The sequence below is a fragment of the Neolamprologus brichardi genome, chromosome 7, assembly GCF_056152115.1.
Source record: "Neolamprologus brichardi isolate AB-2024 chromosome 7, ASM5615211v1, whole genome shotgun sequence".
NCBI lineage: Eukaryota > Metazoa > Chordata > Actinopteri > Cichliformes > Cichlidae > Neolamprologus > Neolamprologus brichardi.
This window is the reverse complement of record NC_142110.1, coordinates 35,965,705-35,987,914: the sequence shown is the minus strand read 5'-3', so window position 1 is coordinate 35,987,914 and position 22,210 is coordinate 35,965,705. Positions and strand designations below refer to the sequence as shown.

The following is a 22,210-nucleotide window of genomic DNA, read 5'->3' as shown; positions in this document are numbered from 1 at the left end:
ACACGTTTTGGCTCAACATCATCACACTCATATTTTTATGGTGTCTGTATTGAGTGAAAATCCGGACCACTTCTGGATGATTAGCTGCTTGAAAAATAACATCGTCCAGTACAATGAGATGACTTTGTTGTGAGGGAAACAGGCTCTCATCTTCAAAAGATTCAGGGAGACCTTCAATGAATTTAATGTTTTTATTTTTCTCCTGAGGCTCAGAATACAGAGGTTGAAAAGATGTATAAACCCACACAACATTGTCAATATGCTTGTTCAAAACATGTACACAGTTTTCCAATACAGATTTCACAAAAAAGGTCTTTCCAGAGCCACTCGGCCCGACAACCATACAGGAAAATGGCACATGAAGTCTGGGATCAAACTCGATTAAAGCAGGCTGAAACATTTTTTAAAAAAAAACAAACAAAAACAAAAAACAAAAATGTTCAATAACCAAAGGGTAAAGTCAGACCTCCTGGCAGCAATCTGCGCTTGTCATAAACAACTCGGAATTTTTTAGGAAATGATGAATTTTGTAGTGAAAATGCTGCTTTATTACGCACGATACTGTGCTGAGGGGCCCCAAGTGTAGACCCCCCTTCACAGTTATCAATGTAATTGTCAACAAGAATCTTTACAGATTCAAAGTTGACCTTCTCGCAGACATCATGTGTTTGTGTGATTCCTTTTGCTTTCAAAACTACTTTGCCTTTTCTGGTCATGTAACCATAACTTTTTGGTCCAGCTGCAACAAACTCTGTAATGAAATCATCCTGGTCTAACTCATTTGTTAGATCACCTAAATACCTGCCTAATTCTAGTTCCGATTGGTTTTCTTTTGTGAGATAAACAACACTATCAGTGTCGTAGTAAATAGCTCTTTCTTGTAGCTGATCCAAGTAACTATAGAGTTTGATACGCCCATATGAAGTAGTGAAGGCCGCAATGAAGATGTTATCTGTGGAGTTTGGGAGTGGAGTGCAGAGATCACCATAACACCATTGAATAAGAGCCACATCATCGCTGACAAAAGAGAAATAGCTCACTTTGTATTTTGGAGAGAACATGAGGTTAAAGAATTCCTCGGGGTCACTCACCAGTTTGCTTTGTGTGAGATTATTTCTCTGACCAAATTTTCCCCAAAAAGAGTTTAAACACAGTTTGGCCATTTGTCTTTTAGCAGGGTTTAGTTTTATGTTTTCATGGTCTAAAGTGATGCCTTGCTTAGCCTGGTACTCTTTAATGTAAACCTGTTTAGCCTCCTCAGTTACAGCATCTGATGGGTAGCCTGAAGCTTCTTGTTTTTTGCGAAGAAAATGATGTACATACTCTGTGAATATTGTGTTACTCTCTTTCTCAAAGTGCCATACCTCAGTGATTCGACTTGTTTTATAGCCCTTTTCTAATGCGAGGTTAAATTCGGGAGTGGTCCAAACCCCTCTGAGTGCTCTCTCATCGTTGCTATGGTTACAAGAACCCTCTTGGTTGTTTATTTCGGCACAAGTGCGACAGAGAGTAAAGAGAAGCTTTCCTGAGTTTGTTTTATAAGGTAAAACGGGAAAATAGAGCCCTCTGGGTGGGTAAACAACCGCTTTGATAAACCCAAAATAGTTTTTAGGGTCCTGAAAATCTCGAAAGATTATTTGAGGATGACCTAAGGGGTAACTACAGGTGCTGTTTACAAATGGGTAAAGAGATGTCACGTCAACATAATTAATTTTTTCACCGGACCCAGCGGTACAACGGAGCTGTGCTGGGCTTGTACGGCCTCCAAAGAGGGCGTGACGAGGGTTCAGAGGTTCTGGTGGATCATAACGTTTCAGAAAGCTGATTACACTCTCATCACTACGTTTTAACTCTGTCCACTCATGCTCCCAAATTGTCACAAGACACACATTATGCTCAGCTCTCAATCTAGCAAGCCTGTCTTGAGTGGCGCTGTTTATGTCTGCAAAGGAGGAACCTAGCAGGGGATTAATATCGGTTTGATTCAAAAAACACTTAACACACCCATGGAAGTAGCAGCCTAAAAATTCCCATGCGTATGTTTTGCCATTATTTTCGGAATATCCATCTACATAATAGCTACCGAGCTGTTTTTCTCCTTGATTGAGCGCATGTCTGATAAAAACACCTTGCGTGTATGAGAGATATTCGAGCCATTGAATTGAGGATGAGGAAAATGATTTGACCTGATTACTGTAATTTAGAGGGCACGGTAATGCTAAAGAATTTGCTGGCATGAAGTTTGTTAAATAAGTTTTAAGACAAGCGCTTGCAAGAGTGTTGCGGCTGAAAGGGTCTACTCCTGTCTCTTCAACCCGTTCATAAACAATGCGCAACCCCGAGCTAGAATTTCAACATCGTTTTCACAGTATAAAAGTGCCTCTTTCATGAAATTGAAGGTACCGGAGCTGACTGAATCATACCATTCGTAAAATTGCTGCCTGCCATTGCTCGTCATACGTTCCAGGCTATAAGCGGAGGGGGGAGGGTAAGGGCCTGAATAAGCAAGGTTTTGTTTTGAACTGAAACAATGGGGGAAAAAGCCTTTAATGCTGTCTGGAAACCCCATCGCGTTAGGTATAGCTGAGAGTGGCATGGGGAGGAAGCAGGAGGAGTCAATATAACGATGATTAAAGTCTGGGTCTGTAAAACTTATCACTTTCGACCCTTGCATGATCAAGTTTGGTTTTAAACCCTGCTTAACCATAACCCTGAGAATAATGTATGCGTCAAACCCCTTAGCATTATGAGCGATAAAGATAGAACCCTTAAAGAGGGGGCGTCTAAAATGAGCGAGAAACTTTTCAGCACAATCCTCACCCTGACAGTTCCAAGATTTACCATCTGATGTTTTTGTACACACCAGAAAAGGAGCGTGTTCGCCGTGATCGTTTACAAACGTTTCAAAATCATAAAAAATCAACTTGTTGTTATGTTCTGTTTCGCGTTCTATAACCTGCATGTAGCACTCATGTGTTTGATGATCACTAGAGATTTCCTGGCGACAGATTGGGCATTTGCGCTTTTGGCATTTGTGAGCTTTTTCATGTGATGCTAAACAATACAGCCTCGAACACTTGACACATTTTTTATAGAGGTCGCAGTTACTGGCGGACCTTTCACGCCTCTCAACGATTTTTTTATGGCTCTCAAAACAATAAGGAGATCTACAGGTGCGATTACAATCGGTACATAAGATAGGAGAGAGTAAATACTCATTGCAGTTAGGCTGCATACATACTGAGCAGCGAGCAGGGCAGAAATGGGATAAGAATAGAAGAATAGAATAGCCTTTATTGTCATTGTACAAAGTACAACGAAATTGGAGTGCCACTCCCTTGGTGCAAAATGCAAAATAAATATAAATGTAAAATATAAAAAGTACAATAAAACAACTGTAGTACTCAGACAATAAATAAGTACAATATATACAGGATAGCAGCATAATATAATGATAGTATGAATAGCAGCATAGTATAGTGACAATGGCAAGTATAGTTAAGCAGGTTTAATTGTTTTGTGCTTATTTACTACGGTGATAGCTCTGGGAAAGAAGCTATCCCTGAATCTGTTTGTCCTGGTTTTATGTGACCTGTACCGTCGGCCTGACGGTAATAGTTCAAACAGTTGATTACTGGGGTGAGAGTAGTCCTTGATGATATTGCCGGCTCTGCTGAGGTATCGGGAGTTTGCAATGGCCTCCAGGCTGGGCAGAGGGCAGCCAGTGATCTTCTGGGCTGTGTTGATGACCCTCTGCAGTCCTTTCCTGTCTGCAACTGAGCACCCTGCATACCACGTTGTTATGCCGTACGTTAGGATGCTCTCTATGGTGGCTCTATAGAATGTCACCAGCAGCCTCTCCTCCAGGTTGTTCCTCCTGAGCACTCTCAAAAAATGGAGACGCTGCTGGGCCTTTTTTACCAACGCCGTGGTATTTGCAGTCCAGGAGAGATCAACAGAGATCTGCACGCCCAGAAACCTCATGGAGTGTACCCTTTCCACACAGTTCCCGTGGATGTAGAGTGGGGCCGGGTCTGCTCTGCCCTTCCTGAAGTCCAAAATAAGTTCTTTAGTTTTCGTGGTGTTCAGTTGGAGGTTGTTAGCTGAACACCACTCAGTCAATCTGTTAACCTCATCTCTGTAGTCCGACTCATCCCCCCTTGAGATGAGTCCAACCACTGTGGTGTCATCCGCGAACTTTATGATGGTGTTTGAGAGATGGGTAGGGGAGCAGTCGGATGTGTAGAGCGTAAACAAGAGGGGACTCAGAACACATCCTTGTGGAGACCCGGTACTGAGTGTTATGGAGCTGGACAGGTGGGGGCCGAGTCTGACAGACTGTGGTCTATTTGTCAGGAAGTCCTTGATCCAGAGACAGATGGAGGTGGAGAGTCCCAGGTGAGACAGTTTCTGGACCAGGATCTCCGGGATGATGTGATTGAATGCTGAGCTGAAGTCCAGGAAGAGCATTCTCACATAGTTTCCTCGGTGCTCCAGGTGACTCAGCGCAGTGTGGGGGGCTGTCCTATAGGCAAATTGGTGGGGGTCCAGAGTGGAAGGCAGACCGGCCCTGATGTGCTGACAGACCAGTCTCTCAAAGCACTTCATCACTACAGGCGTAAGTGCAACAGGCCTGTAGTCATTTGGGCTGTCCACAGCCGTCTTCTTAGCGATGGGGATGATGATTGAGGTTTTGAGGCAGGGTGGGACGGTGTTTAATGACAAGGAAACACATGGTTAACACATGGTTAAACCCTATGTAACAGTTACACAGAAAGTTTGTGCCCAAAAATCCTTTTAAATTTTTAATAGCGTAGTAATGATTGTCAAATAAAAATAAGCATAGGGATTTTTCTGTATTTGGTGTACTAGTTTGAAATTTACAAAGGCTACGATCATACTCGTTACGATAAAATACTACAATCTTACAATTAAGTAGGATTTCAAATGTAATGATTTGATGAAAGCCCACAGGCGTTTGATCGTTTAGCCCAGCTTTTTCTTGAATTTCTCTAGCGAACGCTTCTGCCTGCCGGTCATTAAAATCGGGGTACATAAGGTGGGCTAGACTTATTGCAAAACATAACTTATTCGCTGGGTTATGCACCACGTATAAAAAAACGTCTTTTCTTTTTCACAATTTCGCTGTTGAGTATGTGTTTAAGCATTCTCTTACCACTACCGGCTGGTGGTCTAACAATCTGAGCTACGAGCTCAAGTGAACCATCACACATTACTGCCCAGTTGGACTGTACCGCTCTCAAGAATAAGTTTTCAAATTCACTCAAATCACGATTGTCCCGTAAAATCACTGAAACATTATTTTGTAACTGCTGCCCTGTAAAAGATCACCTGGGCGTGCGTGGGAGGACACACTGTTTGATATTTCGCGTGCACTTGCCATTACGCCTTGATAATAATGTGCGTAATCAGGTATATCGTTTGGAGGAGGGAAATTCAAAATTTGTCTAATTTCAACGTTATTAAATTTCTTTCTAACAATTAAAGATGGTTCTGGTGAATTACCAGAGCAAGTATTCTCAGGATTACCCCCTTGCTGAAAGGGGTGATCATTGTTTACTGGGTTGAGCGGGTGATTCGCAGAGATGTCTGGGGAAGAGACTAGCGAATGCTGGCTTTGATCATCAGCGAAACGATTTTGATTTAACCTGTTTATTTGGCTCAATAACTCTGGCGGTATTTGAACCTCATCTTGTGTTTGGGCCAAAGCTTCTAAAGCTCTATTAATGGCTAAAAACGGATCAGAAGAGGAGATGTTTTGTGTCAGACTCATTTGAGAATGAGCCGCGTCTGACTCTGTTTGAATTTCATCTTGATCCACTCCCAAACTGAGGGAATTATTTTGAAAGGCACTTTCACTAGGCGCTAATCGGGCAAGAGCTAAATTAAGCAATTCCAAAGGGTCATTACTATTGATCACCTCAGGTTGCTCACTCTCTTGTGAATGTGTATTCTGAGACTGGTGTGTATTTTCATTTAACCTAGCTAACGCTGTTTCTATAGCAAGAAATGGGTCTGTAATGTCTTGTTCCTGGTTATCCATTTTTATTGTTTTTAACAATTATATATTAAAAGAACAAAAAACAAAACACAGTTCGTTTGAAAAAAAAGGAAAAATTAAAAAACACACACAAAAAAAAATAAAAAATAAAAAATAAAAAAAAGCTTTATAAGATGAGCTGAACTAATTCAGCGAAAAGGGAAACCAGACGGATACCAATTGAAGCTAGCTTCCGTCTGCGCGTTTCCCTTGTCCTTGTTCTCCTTGAGGTCCTAACGCTCCTCCTTCTCCTCCTCATGAAATGCCCTAAGAATTTTAGGGTAAGATACAAAACAGTTAGTAATGTTAAATAGAAAAGGGATAGTTTTTATAAAATGAGAAAAAAGCGAGAAGCTAGAGAGAGACTAACCGTGATTGGATCTCAAACGGAGGCGCGGTGCATCTCGTGTGCCTGATTGCGGAGAAGAGGAAGGGCTTGTGCTGCTCCGATTCGCCGTAGCTCGGGGACCGAGCAAATCGTGCCTCTCCGGGGCGGAGAGAGCATAGTTTTTCCCAGAGGGTCTGGGGAGAGCAGAAGCTCCGGCGGGGTTGGAACTGGGTCCGGTAGAACAAGAAGCAGGGCGACCCAGCGTAGAAAGCAGTTCTTCTCTTTCACGGGTCGATAGGAGGATATTCTTACCAGTCGAGCGTTGGAGCACTGGCGGAGACGAACTCGGTGAACTAGAAAAAAGAAAGCTCTCAAAGTTTGCTAGATCTAGAAAGTTTGAGAAACACGGAAAAGAGGGTAAATGTTTTGTTTTTCTAGCACAAATAGCACAAATAGCTGTTAAGAGTGAGAACAAGGATGAACCATACCATTTTGATCGAGAGAGTAAAAAGGAGAGGCGTTGAGCACACTTATTTCAGAGTCTAAAAAGAAATAACGAGTATTTAAAAACAGGAAAAACAGGAAAATATAAACATTATATGAGCAAGAGTAAAAAAAATTGAGGTACCTGAGGAGGACATGTTTGGCTGGTATTGTGTACTAAAGCACTTTTAGCTCAGAGTGTTAGAGGCTAGCTTATATATATTTTAAAAAGTGTATTACAGGTGTTACAGAGCCTATTTGCATGTCTTTTGAAGATGAAAAAGCTTTTTTGAAAGAAATCGTTAAAAGGAAAGTGTAAAACTTACCGTTTTGATATGGATATAAGGAAAAAGGCGCCAGCTGTTGTTGAAATCGGTGGGTCCTTTGCAAATTCGCAAGCAGCCTGAGCGGCGCCAGTTGTTAGTATGGCTCAAATCAGAAGTCTTGTGGGAGAGCGCCGGCAGTCTTAACCTCAGCGGGAGAGCGTAAAGATCAGACCTGCAGCCGATTGGCTAACCGGGGTGCGAAGGGAGCCGCCCCATTGTTATGTGATTGGCAGCGGGGCTAAGTTAGGCGGAGTTGGTCTCTGGCGGAAAATTTCAAACTAGGAAGCAGTATTCGGGAGTTGAGCCAGGAGCGAAGAGGCAGGAAAAAATTGTGCTCTGGTAGCGGATCGATTAAGAGCAAAGGGAGAACTTAGACTCTGTGTTAGAGGTAGCTGGTAAGAGGGGTCGTTTTGAAGAAAACAGACTAAGGACTTTCCAGGATTTTTCCCCTGTTTTCGAATATAAGGTTTTTTGGGAATAAAAGGGGTAGCAGGGTTTTCAGGAGTTTTTCCCTGGTTATTTAGTCTAAGGATCGGGGTGAATTTGAGAGAAAAGACTAAGTTTTTGCTTTTCCTGCGCGGAGGATCGGGGTGGGAGGGGGGACAAAAGACTAAGGATTTTTTCAGGATTTTTCCCCTGTTTCCGAAATATAAGGTTTTGGGGAATAGAGGGGTACCTATCGGGGTTTTTTGGAGAAAAAGAGTTTTTTATGTTGGGAGCCGCGGTGCGTTTTTCGGTGAAGTTTTTTTTTTGTTTGTTTTTTTCACGATTCTGAGTTTTATTCTAAATCTCCTTGTTCGGATTAAACAAATGCATATAAATTGAAATAAAGTTTTGCCCCAAGGCATGCAGCCTGTATTTCTGGCCATACTGAACGTTACAAAGCACAAGTTTAACTAAACAGTTTCACTATTTTACTATGTATTAACACGTTTTTCACACATAAGCACGGAGCCCGAAAAACACAGAGTCCGGAGACACAGGCGCACGCGCGCGCCCTGACACACAGCCTCGGGCACGCGCCCTCGCACACACGCTGAGCCACCACCAGATGGCGTTTTTAAGCATAAAAAAAATAAACTTTTTTTTATTGGATTAAAAAATAAAAGAATGCTATTTGATATAAGAAACTTAAATAATCAATTAGTTAGGGTTAAGGGGAAAAAGCAATGAGCTATGAACTAGCATATTTTTATGAATATCATATTTTTATTAATATCATATTTTTATTACTTGCTTTATTACTTTATTACTTCCTAGGGCCATAAATCACTCTAGGGGGCCATAAATCACTCTAGGGGGTCATAAATCACTCGGCTTGACATAAGGGGTATAATATCACTCTCTCATGAATTACAATAAAGGAGGTTTTTATCACTAGGAAAGCTGTAAAACTTATCTCGGGGGCCAAATATAATTGTATGAAACAGTTGTGGTTTGGAGCCTGTTTCTACCCAATAAACCATCACACAGACCCACTGAAAGCTTCACACATGTCTCAGGTTATCTGTGTGCAGTTACCTGGAGCGTCAGAAGCTTGAAACTTGCTCCACTCTGTCTTCATCGCTGTGCTCTGCACACTGGTTGCTCACCGCATCATGTGCATGTTCTCAGGTGCTTTTGGCTAGAATTCATAGGATAGACACAGACAGGGTTCATGAATGCCTGTATCATAAAATAATGGAACGGGCAGAATACATATATTCTCAAAATCATTCATATATTTCCTGCTTTTCAGGAATGGAGGTGGTAATTAGCCTTTGGCGCAGTTGTTGACCCATAACCAATGATGAGCAGCTTACATCACTGTCACTGGGACAGTGCTGCACTGATCCCTTCCTGAGAGCCATCTCAATGCAAGCACAGAGAGTTAAGTCAGGAGTTTTTTCATGCGCTTTCATTATTTCTTTTGACTAAGGGGGAGTGAGGTCAAATTTGACCTCAGGCATGTCATGAATACTGAAACCTGGGCTGACTGAACTGACCACAGCTTCTGACTTCAGCATCACTGTGTCCTTTACACAAGAGGCCGACTGGCCCACAGATCTTGAAACTTCTCCTCAAAGTTGAGGGCATACATATTAACTAACTCAAAGGCGGTCGATATTTTTTTCCTGAACTTTTTATTTATTCATGCTATCAGTGCGTATGTAAAATATAAACATTTTATTGTTTTGTGGTCCGACAGAAATGATCTCCGGTCCCCACCCCTGATTATAATAATAATAATGCATTTATAGAAAGCTTTTCGAGACCCTCAAAGCGCTTTACAATTCCACTATTCATTCACTCTCACACTGGTGGAGGCAGCTACAGTTGTAGCCACAGCTGCCCTGGGACAGACTGACAGAAGCGAGGCTGCCATATCGCGCCATCGGCCCCTTATCACCGGTAGGCGGTAGGTGAGTCATGTGCCCAAGGACACAACGACCAAGACAGACAGAGGGGGGAATCAAACCGGCAACCTTCCGGTTACAAGATGAGCTTCCCAACCCCTGAACCACGGTTACCCCGATCTATACCATTGAAACCGCAGCACTTCGACGTTAACGCTGTATTTACGTTCATCCGGTTGGTTGAAACAAGTGATGGTGAAAATCTCGAGGCTTCAAAATGAGACGTCAGAAACCAGCTGATGATGTTACCGTAGCTACGTTCAGCTTTGAGATGGCGTGGGTGTAATTCAAGCACGTAGGTCAGGGGTTGCAAACATAAGGCCTGGGGCCCAGAATCGGCCTGGCAAAGACTCCAATATGGCCCACTAGATGGCTTTAGAATATATGAATATATGAAGGACTTTGAACTGTATTTTAAAGTTTTACCAGATTTTCCTACTGATAGAGACCTCTCCCATTCATATTACACCAATTAATTAGATGATATATTTTTCACTTTGGAATAATCTCCCAGTCGAAATCTGTACATCAGAATCAAATAATCGTTCAAATTGCACTTGTGTAACTTGTTTAACTTGTTTAACTTAGCTTTTGAAACAAATTAGCCCAACTGTAAGCCTCATCTTAAAAACACAGAAAGCAACCTGAAAGCTGAAAACTGTGAAAAAACTGAAGCTGCAGTGGCCAACAGAACAGCTGACGTGCAGTTAAACATAGGATCCAGAAGGCTGCTCCAAAAGGTTTATTGGTACATTTAACAGATGGAGGGTGTGTTGATGGACTAACGGATGGATTTTCTATACATTTGAATTAGCATTTCCATTTCTTTAAAGTGAACAACACAACCAAACATTCAGCTGAGGAAATATCTGATTACATTCCATGAAAATCAGGTAAAAGTGGAGTCGTCTTAATTTACAGATTGACAGGTGACAGGATATGATGTATATATAATGGAGCAGGATTTAGAACATGTGATTTATTCTTTGTGAATGGATCATCAGACAGTTTTTAAGCCAAGCTGATAATAATAAATTACAAGAGAAGTAACTGAAGCTTTAAGTAATAATTGCAAAAACAAGCTTTTCAGCATCACTCTGAGGCAGGATGTTTCTAATTTTAGAGATATTACACAAATGTAAGAAAGCTGTCCTACGTATTTGTTCAATGTGCACTTTGCAGCACATATCCTGGTCAAAAATGACTCCAAGATTACAGATCATATTTAACCATATAAACATTAAAATGATGTGTAACAGCTGGGGGAAGTCCAAAGGAAGGCTCCAGTCACTCCAGGCTCCATCATGGTTCTGACACAAAACCTTGTACCTCTTGATTCGCATCAGCAGATTTCACTCCTGCTGGCACTGAGTGACACGTTTCTTCTGCACTGATTTAAAGTCAAATCCAGAGTCACAAAGTCAATCAGACAATAAATTTGGTATAAACAGAGAGCAGCCATAAAGAGAGAGGAGCTGAAGCTGAGTACCTGCATCAAGACTCAGTATGAGACTAAACAGGTGCAGCTTGAACTGTACGTCAGGCAAAAGTCCAGATGAATGTAGCAATGAGAGTGATTAATGATTAATAAGATTAATAGATTCACTTGAAAGGATAATTCTAGATTTTCAGATCAATTTCACTTTTTTGCCATTAATAAGAAGCTGTACATAGTACTTAGTCCTGTGCACTGACCTCTCTCTCTTTTATTCACATGCTTGATTATTTGGATACAATCTTTAAAATGAGTCAAATAATGACAGAAGATCATATATGGTGGTTTTGCACCTGTATGTCACGCCCATCCCTGTCTCCTCTATGTGTGTGTCGTAATTAGCTTTTAATGTTTTATCTGTGATATCGAGTGCGTATTCTCGTCTTCAGTGGGAATTTATACTGGGAGAGCACTATCGCCATCAGGAGAAAATACACTTGATTCTCTAAAGCATTTACTGTTGGATTCCTTAGATCCCTTGAGTGGAATTTGATTGATTTATATGCTTTTTGGGAAAGCCAGGATTTTTGAATGGACACATTATACTGTGACATCTTAGTGTTATGTTACTGTCAACATGTAGCCTAATGAACATCTACCTCTGCATGTAATTTGTGCTCTGTTACTTTGCTGCTATCAACAGTATCAGCTCTGACTGGCTTTAGCTGAACTAAAAGCTAGTTTGCTGCTAGTTTGGAGCCATGACGCTTCCTCCTCATCAATGTGACTCACCACCAGTGTTGTAGAGCTACATATGCTTCTTCCAATGATAACTGGGAGACAATTATTGTCACTCACTAAAATATATTCTTTATAATCAAAAATAATGCAGCTGAGATGCAGATACACACAGCGACACAACATCCTTTATTAGTGTCAGCTATCTGAAAATGAGTTGCAGTAAAACAGCACATGTATCTTTATTTAGTTCTTTTTAGTTTGTGGCAATGATTTTTAAAACATTTAGGAGTAATTAAGATTGAAAACATTATCAAAGCCTTTGCTTGATTTGCAAATCAATGAACTTCTGTTACTCATAGTGGATTCATAGTGTAATATTTTACAATGGAGACACAAATTCCTCAGGAAAAGCATCTGATGGAAACCAAAAGCAAACATCAGCCACCTGCTGTAGTGACCCCGTGAGAGTAAGGCAGCTGCCACAAAAAGTGTAAAAATGTAATCTGAGTACTTCTTGTAATTCATTACAACCAAAGCTTGTCATGCTCATCACATTATAAATTTGAGTGTATATAACTTTATTCAGACTAATTTTAAAATGACCAAGTGCTGAATTTAAAAATATTTTCCCCAGAAATTTCTAATTTTGTTTTTCTGTACATATCCAGACGAACGCACTTGACATGAAGTACAATATTCTTAATTTGTTGAACAAATATTATAATGTGAAAGTTTCTTGTTGTGTTAGCAGATTTACTTTTTTCTTATTTAGCGTCACCATGCTTTTTATTTGTTCGAGAAGGCAAACAAAAATGGTTACATGTGTTTGACAATTTTAGTACAACTGAAATCAAGAATAATCTGGAAAAAATCTAACTATATATGTGTGTGTGTGTGTGTGTGTGTGTTTGTGTGTGTGTGTGTGTGTGTGTATGAAAAATAACTGACTGACAACAAACAAAAAGAAGATCAAATCTGATATGTCGTAATACGAGGAAAATGAAAGTAAAAACCCATCAGTCATGTGACTCTTACAAGACGAGCATATTTATCAAACTTGATTACAGATGAAAGGCATGCAGCCCCAAAATCTCATTATGGAGATGGTTTATATTGGTAACACCAGTCTCCTGTGAGATGTGAGTGGCATTGAGAGTGGCCTTGAACTCATAGCCACCAATGTCAGCTGTAAATATACGTGGCCTCTGAGTTGGACACGTGTCACATGATCCCAGACGATCATCATAGAGCAGATCCTCGTCCCATACTTCAGCATACATATAAATAGCATATAAATGGTAAATGGTAAATGGCTTGTATTTATATAGCGCCTTACTAGTCCCTAAGGACCCAAAAGCGCTTTACATATCCAGTCATCCACCCATTCACGCACACATTCACACACTGGTGATGGTAAGCTACAATGTAACCACAGCCACCCTGGGGCGCACTGACAGAGGCGAGGCTGCCGGACACTGGCGCCACCGGGCCCTCTGACCACCACCAGTAGGCAACAGGTGAAGTGTCTTGCCCAAGGACACAACGACCGAGACTGTCCAAGCCGGGGCTCGAACCGGCAACCTTCCAATTACAAGGCGAACTCCCAACTCTTGAGCCACGATATAGAATTTAATATACTGCTGACGGACACATAATATGCTCGAGATTTTGCACTTTAAACAATAGTGACAATGGTAATTCAATTCCAATTTCTTACTTAAAATAAGGAGGAACTGTGCAAGATTTGCATTCAGTACTTTATGACACACGTTGACATTGTTAAAGCATTCATATTAACCCAAATCATTACCTTAAATTTTTAAATATAAATCAAATCAAATCACTTTTATTGTCACATCACATGTGCAGGTACACTGGTACAGTACATGTGAGTGAACTTCTTGTGTGCAGGCTTCACAAGCAACAGAGGTGTGCAAAAATGCAATACCCTAAGAACAAGCAAAATATAACAATGGCTAAATCTGAGAGTTATATGAATAAATATATGTACACTATAAGAGTGTATGCATATTACTGAATGTGTATACTAAACATTAGGGGTGCAACGATACACAAAATTCACGGTTCGATTCGATACTTTGGTGTCACGGTTCGATATTTTTTCGATACAAAAAAATGTTCATGGCTTTTTAATTTGTCATTTATTAAAATTATAAATATATATTTTAACTCAAAAATACAGTTTTTAAATTTAATGTTAATGTTTAAAGTAATAAAAAAATAAATCTATCTGATCAAGAAATCCCTCATCTTTGGAAAAGAGAGTTTATTACAGAGAAATGTCTCTTTCAAAATAAAAGCTCTACTATACGCTTCTTCTGGGCTATATTCTCAGCAGCATATTAAACATATCAGGTCCCCATGAGGAGAATCATGTGCTAACGGCTGTCTAAATGACTCGGGTAACGTTTGTAGCATGCGTGCTTGTTGTTTTTGTCTGCTTCCACTTGTCTTTGCACTAGGATGATGTCGGAGTAAATGTGCAGTCATATTCGTTGTGTTCCCACTAGTGCTGTCAGCGTTAATCTGAAATGATGTTAACGCCACAACACGGCAAATCTCCGTTAACGAGCTACCGCGGATCGCCCCGTGCGTGGGGCTGGACGGCAACACGTTAATGAGCTAACTGCGCTAACGCACTAGTTCCCACCAATTGAGCATTGCTGGCACATCCAACATACTGTTTTACTTTAGTCCATGACGCGCTTACCTTCAGGGTCAAGATAGTTCCAAACGCCAGATCCGAATGAGGGTGGGGGAGGCTTCGGGTTGCGTTGAGGCAGTTGTCATGTTGCAACGAGCTTAGCTTCTGTCTTGCTAGCTTGTGCTGCGCTCAGTGGATCTGCGCTCGACAGTGCAACCTAGGCGGAGTAGTCGAACGCAGATCCACTGATTGCGTGTGTGTGCGATTTTTTTCTCAAACAAGGCATTTCTCTAACACGTGCCTTTCTCATACATTTCTCTGGTTGTGTGTGTGTTTTTATTATGTTTCCCAAATTTTGATTTCCCACCTTAAATAACAGCATTCCATGAGTTAGAGCTTGCTTGTGAGATTCAGGGACACATGGTGCTAACAACAATTCAGCCAAAAACTTGCCTGAAAATTTCCAGTGATGGTAACCGATAACTGGAGGAGAAGATGTCCTTTAAGCTTCTTTTCAGGGTGGGGACAAAGTGAGAGGTCAAGCTGTAAAATTTTGAGCCAGAGCTTGGCCTGTCTGTCGTCCCAATTCTGTTAATCTGTCCTTTTGCCGCTGTACTCAGGTCTCCAGGTTGAGAGAAATCCACCTGTATTAACAAACTAAAACATCCACGTACTATTTCTTTTCTGAAAACATCCATTCGCTTCATCTGCCCAGATTTTACTCTCTCTCTCTCTTGGTGCATACTTCACACAGTCAGGCAGTTGCCTTTTATGGGCATGCAAAGTTCTGTCACACACACAGCTACTCACCCCCAGCAGCTGCAAAGCCGTCTTCACGTCCTCTATCCACACTCTCTTATTTTATATTATATTATTTAATATACATACACACAGATAGACATTTGTGCGCTAATTTGTCACGAAGTATTTCACGGCCACTTCTAAAACCAGTCTAAACACAGTTCCTTTTTGGCGAACTTAAACCTATTTTGTCACGAGGTATTTCACGGCTACCTCTAGAACCAATCTAAACAGAGTTCCTTTCGGCGAACTCAACCTATTTTACGCGTATTACGAAGTAATTGCGGCTACTTCCAACCTATTTTACGCGTATTACGAAGTAATTGCGGCTACTTCCACCTGTTTTGCGCATTTCTCGAAGTAATTCCGGCTACTTCTAACCTCTTTTGCGCATTCTTCTAAACCTTTCCGGCGGTTTAAGACCAAACAGTGTTTTCTCACCCTCAGTCGTCTTTTGCTGGTTGTCAGGTCGTCTGGCTGAATCCCAGCGTCGTGGAATTAAAGCACCGGCCTGGACCCGAATTTCACGTCCCATGTCTTTCACCTCTACCTGGAGAGGGCTGTCGACAGACTTCGGTGCTGGCTTCCCACGACTTCAAGATACAGCGGTCAGACCTCATTGGAGTCACAGAAACGTGTCTGTTGTTTCCATCGCTAAGCTCGAAGGACCAATTTAAATGACAGGGGATTTCTTTAAATCACCCCGCAATTCTTCAGCTGAGACACTTGAGTTAGAAAACACAAACACTGCAGTTGTCTTTACTCGCGAGGACGAGTGACAGAGCGCTCCTACACGTAAGAGACACTCACGGACTTGTGCTCTGTCACCGTCTGCGTTCTTTATTTTTTCTCCTGTTTTGAGTTAGTTAAGGAGGTTAGACTCTGTCTTTATTTTTGACTTTGTTTTGGTAAGGTCAGGGGTGCGGGATTTGTGTAGATTTGTTTTGTTTATTGTTTTGGCCTTGGCTCACCCTGAAGTGTTGACACTCCCGTTTTGGTTCCCTTTTTTTCACATTGTAAATAAATCACATTGAAACTAAAGGATTTGTTTCTTGTGGCTGTTTGGGTCTTGGGGGGGAAGCGAGTGCCTCACTCATGTTATTGCCTGGCCCTAGACGGGTCGTAACAGGTGCTTTTGGCTAGAATTCATAGGATAGACACAGACAGGGTTCATGAATGCCTGTATCATAAAATAATGGAACGGGCAGAATACATATATCCTCAAAATCATTCATATATTTCCTGCTTTTCAGGAATGGAGGTGGTAATTAGCCTTTGGCGCAGTTGTTGACCCATAACCAATGATGAGCAGCTTACATCACTGTCACTGGGACAGTGCTGCACTGATCCCTTCCTGAGAGCCATCTCAATGCAAGCACAGAGAGTTAAGTCAGGTGTTTTTTCATGCGCTTTCATTATTTCTTTTGACTAAGGGGGAGTGAGGTCAAATTTGACCTCAGGCATGTCATGAATACTGAAACCTGGGCTGACTGAACTGACCACAGCTTCTGACTTCAGCATCACTGTGTCCTTTACACAAGAGGCCGACTGGCCCACAGATATAGATTAAATAAGAGACACTTATTATATAAGAGACACTCACGGACTTGTGCTCTGTCACCGTCTGCGTTCTTTATTTATACAAGAGAAATGAATACATTCGTTCAGTGACATGAGCATGTGCGTATGTGATTGTGTGTGTGTGTGCAAGGTCAGAACAGCTTGTTCAACTTCTTACTATCGCTGTAGAAAGATTCAGATACAAATATCCGAACACGTTTCATAAAGAACAATCAGTTCTAAACAAGAAAAAGGTCATCATGCAGTATTCTATCATCAATAAACTTATATCACTAAAAGCTTATACTGACTACTCAGTACAATTTTCTATTTGCTCCTGCTGAAGACAGCAGCAGCGCTGTGTGCATAAATCCAGCTTTTCACCTTCTGTATGTGTACTGTTGCAAGGATTTTTGACCTAAACGCAAACGGACCTGGCAGGGAGGCAGGCAGGTGAAGTTCCACGATGAAGGGAGTGCAACCTGTTTGCACTCCCTTTACAAACAGATAACTGTTTGTAAAAAGTTCTTTCTGAAGGATTTTCAAAGTTGTCTTTTACAAGATGTCCAGTATGTTTGGATGATGAATAACAGGGGTGCACATAAGTGGTCCTCAGGTGCGCATAGGCTGTCAAAATGAGACGCGTGTTTGCGTACATAAGATTTTCTGGAGGAGGACAGACATTTGTTTAGAACTCTTAAAGATGTTGAAGAAGCTCCTTTAAGCAATTACTTTGGTGTTCCTCCACCTCCAAAGAAATATCAGCAGGAACCGCAAAAGAAGCGCGTATTCTCGGAAAAGTGGTTGCAGGAGGTGAGCTGGCTTCAAACAAACGATGAACGCACAGAGATGTGGTGCAGAATATGCTGTGAAAATCCCACTCTAGTGGACAAAAACAGCCTTTTATATGGACGCAAACGCCTGTTGCACCTTCTTATCTGGTGCGCCTCTTTTATTTACAGCGAATGCGCACCTGCAGACCACTTATGTGCACCCCTGTGAATAAACCATCTGTCAGCCTGGCTGTAGAACAGCAGAAACCCTGCTAAAGCAGTTTGCGCCTATTTATAAGGTCCATGTGTCCATGTGAGAGAGGTTTGGTCTCTTATTGTCTTTTAGTTTTGATTGATATTTGAAAGAGAATGACTTGTTTTGGTTTAAACTCTGGTTTACCGTTATGCTCTGTACAAATTACTCATGGGGACAAAAGGAACAAAAGTTAACAGAAAGAAATATCTAAAATTGGTCATTGTCCAGTTTCTGTCCTTCTGCACTTTGTGATTGTGTCATGGTCCTGGGTCATTTTGACCCAGCGTTTTGTGTTTTCTGGAGTTTAATGTATATTCAGCCCTACCTGTGTCTGTCCTCGGTGCTTTGTTCATGTCCCCGTGTTGTTATGTAAAACAGTCTGTGTGTTTCCTGTTTTACTTTGTAGGGTTGTGTCTCGTTATGTCCATTGGTTCCAGCTGTGTCCCCGCCTGTCTGCCATTACCCGATTACCGTGTGTGTATATATATAGTGGGTGTCGGTCTGTGTTCGTTGTCGGCTCGTCTGTGTTTCATGGTGTCTGTTCCTCGTCTGTGTCTCTCTGCCTCCCACCCCATTTGTATGATCCGGTTGTTATTTAGCTCACCCAGTTTAGGTTTATGTTCTGTCCTGCCCTCAGTTCTGTTATTTGTACGCTGTAAATTAATCCCTCACTCTTATCATCAAATCGGCTGCCTGCATTTTGGGTCCTCCGTTTCCTCCACACCACACGGCTCACCCCGCCAGCCGTAACAGTACGAGCCGACCACAAGATGGATCCAGCAGCTTTGTCTGGGGAGAGCGACCTCGCACGCATCCAACGCCTGATGGACTGGGTAACCCACACCACCAACGCAAGTGCGAAAGTGGTGGGGTTAAAAGCCATCGAGGCAATCCTGGAAAGGAATTCCTACCTCTGCCAGTTCGAGGGACTTTCGGACTTAATTTGCAACCTGCGTAAAGCCCGGGAGGTGGTGCAAGCTCGGGAATCCACAGACTTTGTCCAGCAGCAGCGGACTACGGCCGCCCCGGAACAGCCACGTCAGCTTCTCCCGCCGGAGGTTTTGCCCGGCCCGCCGGAGGTTTTGCCCGGCCCGCCGGAGGTTTTGCCCGGCCCGCCGGAGTCGTCCGCAGGGAGGAGGCGACGATCGCGCCGTCGGCACGTCACCCCACAGCTGGATATTAGGACTATAGCACTGCAGGCTGTGGTGAGTGAGAAGGACCCTTTTTCTGTTTTGGACTGTGGGACGGTTTATTCAGGGGCTGTGTTTTGTGCAGCAGATGACAAGGAGAACTGCTGGTTGCCTGTTCATTCTCCTGCTCAGCTGTCCCAAGCTCGTTCAGCTGCTCAGCTGTCCCAAGCTCGTTTAGCTGCTCAGCTGTCCCAAGCTCGTTCAGCTGCTCAGCTGTCCCAAGCTCGTTTAGCTGCTCAGCTGTCCCAAGCTCGTTTAGCTGCACAGCCGCAAGCTCGTTCAGCTGCACAGCAGCATTCAGCTCGGCCCCCGGTATCCCCACTAGCCCAGTCATCTATGCCATCTTCACCGACTCCCTCTGTACGGGAGGCTGCGTCTGTGCCCCCCGTTTTGGACTCTTTTTCTATTACGTATTTTTTGCAGAGAGACACACCAAACAATCCTGCAAACGTTCCTCAAGAGCTGGCCAGTTCTGAGACTGAGACGCACTCCAGGGCCTCCCCAGAGGCTGGGTTTCAGCCCCCAGCAGACTCTGGACCCCTGGAGGTAAAGAAGCCAGCTGAGGACTGCACCCGGCTGTCGCTGCCTGAGCTGAGTCAATGCTCGGTGCAGCCGCAGTCGGCTTTGTGTTTGCCAGAGGCCACCGTGCCTGCAGGTTCTGATCTGTTCCTGCCAGAGGCCCGTGCGCCTGCTGGTTCTGTTCTGCGCCCGCCAGAGGTCTCCACGCCTGCTGGTTCTGTTCTGCGCCCGCCAGAGGTCTCCGCGCCTGCTGGTTCTGTTCTGCGCCTGCCAGGGGCCCCTGTGCCCGCTGGTCCCGAGACTCTTCTCGCTGGAGGGCCCGAGGAGCGCGTCCAGCCGCCTGTCTCGTCCGCTGGAGGGCCCGAGGAGCCCATCCAGCCGCCTGTCTCGTCCGCTGGAGGGCCCGAGGAGCGCGTCCAGCCGCCTGTCTCGTCCGCTGGAGGGCCCGAGGAGCCCGTCCAGCCGCCTGTCTCGTCCGCTGGAGGGCCCGAGGAGCCCATCCAGCCGCCTGTCTCGTCCGCTGGAGGGCCCGAGGAGCCCGTCCAGCCCCAAGACTCGTCAGCTGGAGGTTCAGGAGAACCCAGCCAGCTTCCTGCCTCGTCAGCTGGAGGGCCCGAGGAGCCCGTCCAGTCTTCTGCCTCGTCAGCTGGAGGGCCCGAGGAGCCCGTCCAGCCGCCAGCTGCAGCCTTATCATCCTCGCCGCCGGCAGCAGCAGCGGCTTCATCCTCGCTAGCTGCAGCCTCCGTGTCTTCATCCTCGCCAGCTGCAGCCTCCGTGTCTTCATCCTCGCCAGCTGCAGCCTCCGTGTCTTCATCCTCGCCAGCTGCAGCCTCCGTGTCTTCATCCTCGCCAGCTGCAGCCTCCGTGTCTTCATCCTCGCCAGCTGCAGCCTCCGTGTCTTCATCCTCGCCAGCTGCAGCCTCCGTGTCTTCATCCTCGCCAGCTGCAGCCTCCGTGTCTTCATCCTCGCCAGCTGCAGCCTCCGTGTCTTCATCCTCGCCAGCTGCAGCCTCCGTGTCTTCATCCTCGCCAGCTGCAGCCTCCGTGTCTTCACCCTCGCCAGCTGCAGCCTCAGCTTCACCCACGCCGTCGCCTGGTCCAGCTCCGGCTTCTTCGTCGCCTGGTCCAGCTCCGGCTTCATCGTCGCCTGGTCCAGCCTCTGCATCAGCTTCGCCTGGTCCAGCCTCTGCATCAGCTTCGCCTGGTCCAGCCTCTGCATCAGCTTCGCCTGGTCCAGCCTCTGCATCAGCTTCGCCTGGTCCAGCCTCTGCATCAGCTTCGCCTGGTCCAGCCTCTGCATCCGCCTCGTCTGGTCCAGCCTCAGCTTCCGCCTCGTCTGGTGCTGCAGGGGCCACGCGACCTTCAGGTCCCAAACTGCCGCCTCGACATCGGCGGTCATCTGCCAGGCCGCTTGTTGGGCGTCATCGTCGATATGGACGTCCTCCCAAACGCCGCCGCTACCTTCCGCGCGGCCGGCCTCCGGACTTGTGTCGCCGCCGCCGTTGCTGTCTGCACGGTCGGCCGCCTGAACTGTTTCCCCGTCGCCGCCGCTGCCGTGTGCACGGTCGGCTGCCTGACCTGTTTCGCCGCCGTTGCTGTCCGCACGGTCGGCCGCCTGACCTGTTTCGCCGCCGTTGCTGTCCGCACGGTCGGCCGCCTGACCTGTTTCGCCGCCGTTGCTGTCCGCACGGTCGGCCGCCTGAACTGTTTCCACTTCGCCGCCGCTGCCTCCCGCGCGGTCGGCTTTTGGACCTGAGTTGTCAGCCTCCGGGCCGGCCTCCTGAACTATGTTTTGGGACCCTGTTCGGGAACTCCAGTGTGTGGTGTTTTGGACAATTCGTTTGGCCCACTGGAGCTTGTTTTTTGTTTGGTTGTGGTCCCTCCGTCCTGGGCCCCCCGCCGCCCGCCCTGGGTTGGTCGTCTGTTTTTGTTTTGGGCTGTCTGGAGCCAGCCCTTGGAGGGGGGGTACTGTCATGGTCCTGGGTCATTTTGACCCAGCGTTTTGTGTTTTCTGGAGTTTAATGTATATTCAGCCCTACCTGTGTCTGTCCTCGGTGCTTTGTTCATGTCCCCGTGTTGTTATGTAAAACAGTCTGTGTGTTTCCTGTTTTACTTTGTAGGGTTGTGTCTCGTTATGTCCATTGGTTCCAGCTGTGTCCCCGCCTGTCTGCCATTACCCGATTACCGTGTGTGTGTATATATAGTGGGTGTCGGTCTGTGTTCGTTGTCGGCTCGTCTGTGTTTCATGGTGTCTGTTCCTCGTCTGTGTCTCTCTGCCTCCCACCCCATTTGTATGATCCGGTTGTTATTTAGCTCACCCAGTTTAGGTTTATGTTCTGTCCTGCCCTCAGTTCTGTTATTTGTACGCTGTAAATTAAACCCTCACTCTTATCATCAAATCGGCTGTCTGCATTTTGGGTCCTCCGTTTCCTCCACACCACACGGCTCACCCCGCCAGCCGTGACAGATTGTAAGTTCCTGGGTCTTCTCTGATTTACCAGTTAATGCTGGCAAAGAGATGAGCTGATCTGCTGGGACTGTGGCATGAGCTTGACTTTGAAGTCTGCATAAACCTGCATTATACTCAGTGTGAATAGAGTCGTGTATCATATGGAAAATCATTGTCAAAACAGCAGTTACTGGAGTTCAGGCTGAATAGTTCCTTAGCCAGAAAGT

General features: G+C 44.6%; 1 protein-coding gene across 1 annotated transcript; it reads left to right on the top strand.

Moving 5' to 3' along the window:
* Positions 1-18,595: 18,595 nt before the first annotated feature.
* LOC148102114 (uncharacterized) lies at positions 18,596-22,061 on the top strand. Its single transcript, XM_087844396.1, has 6 exons — positions 18,596-19,175; positions 19,260-19,918; positions 20,165-20,243; positions 20,463-21,003; positions 21,139-21,350; positions 22,036-22,061. The coding sequence occupies exons 1-6, from the start codon at positions 18,596-18,598 to the stop codon at positions 22,059-22,061; spliced, it is 2,097 nt and encodes a 698-aa protein (XP_087700522.1).
* Positions 22,062-22,210: the final 149 nt, after the last annotated feature.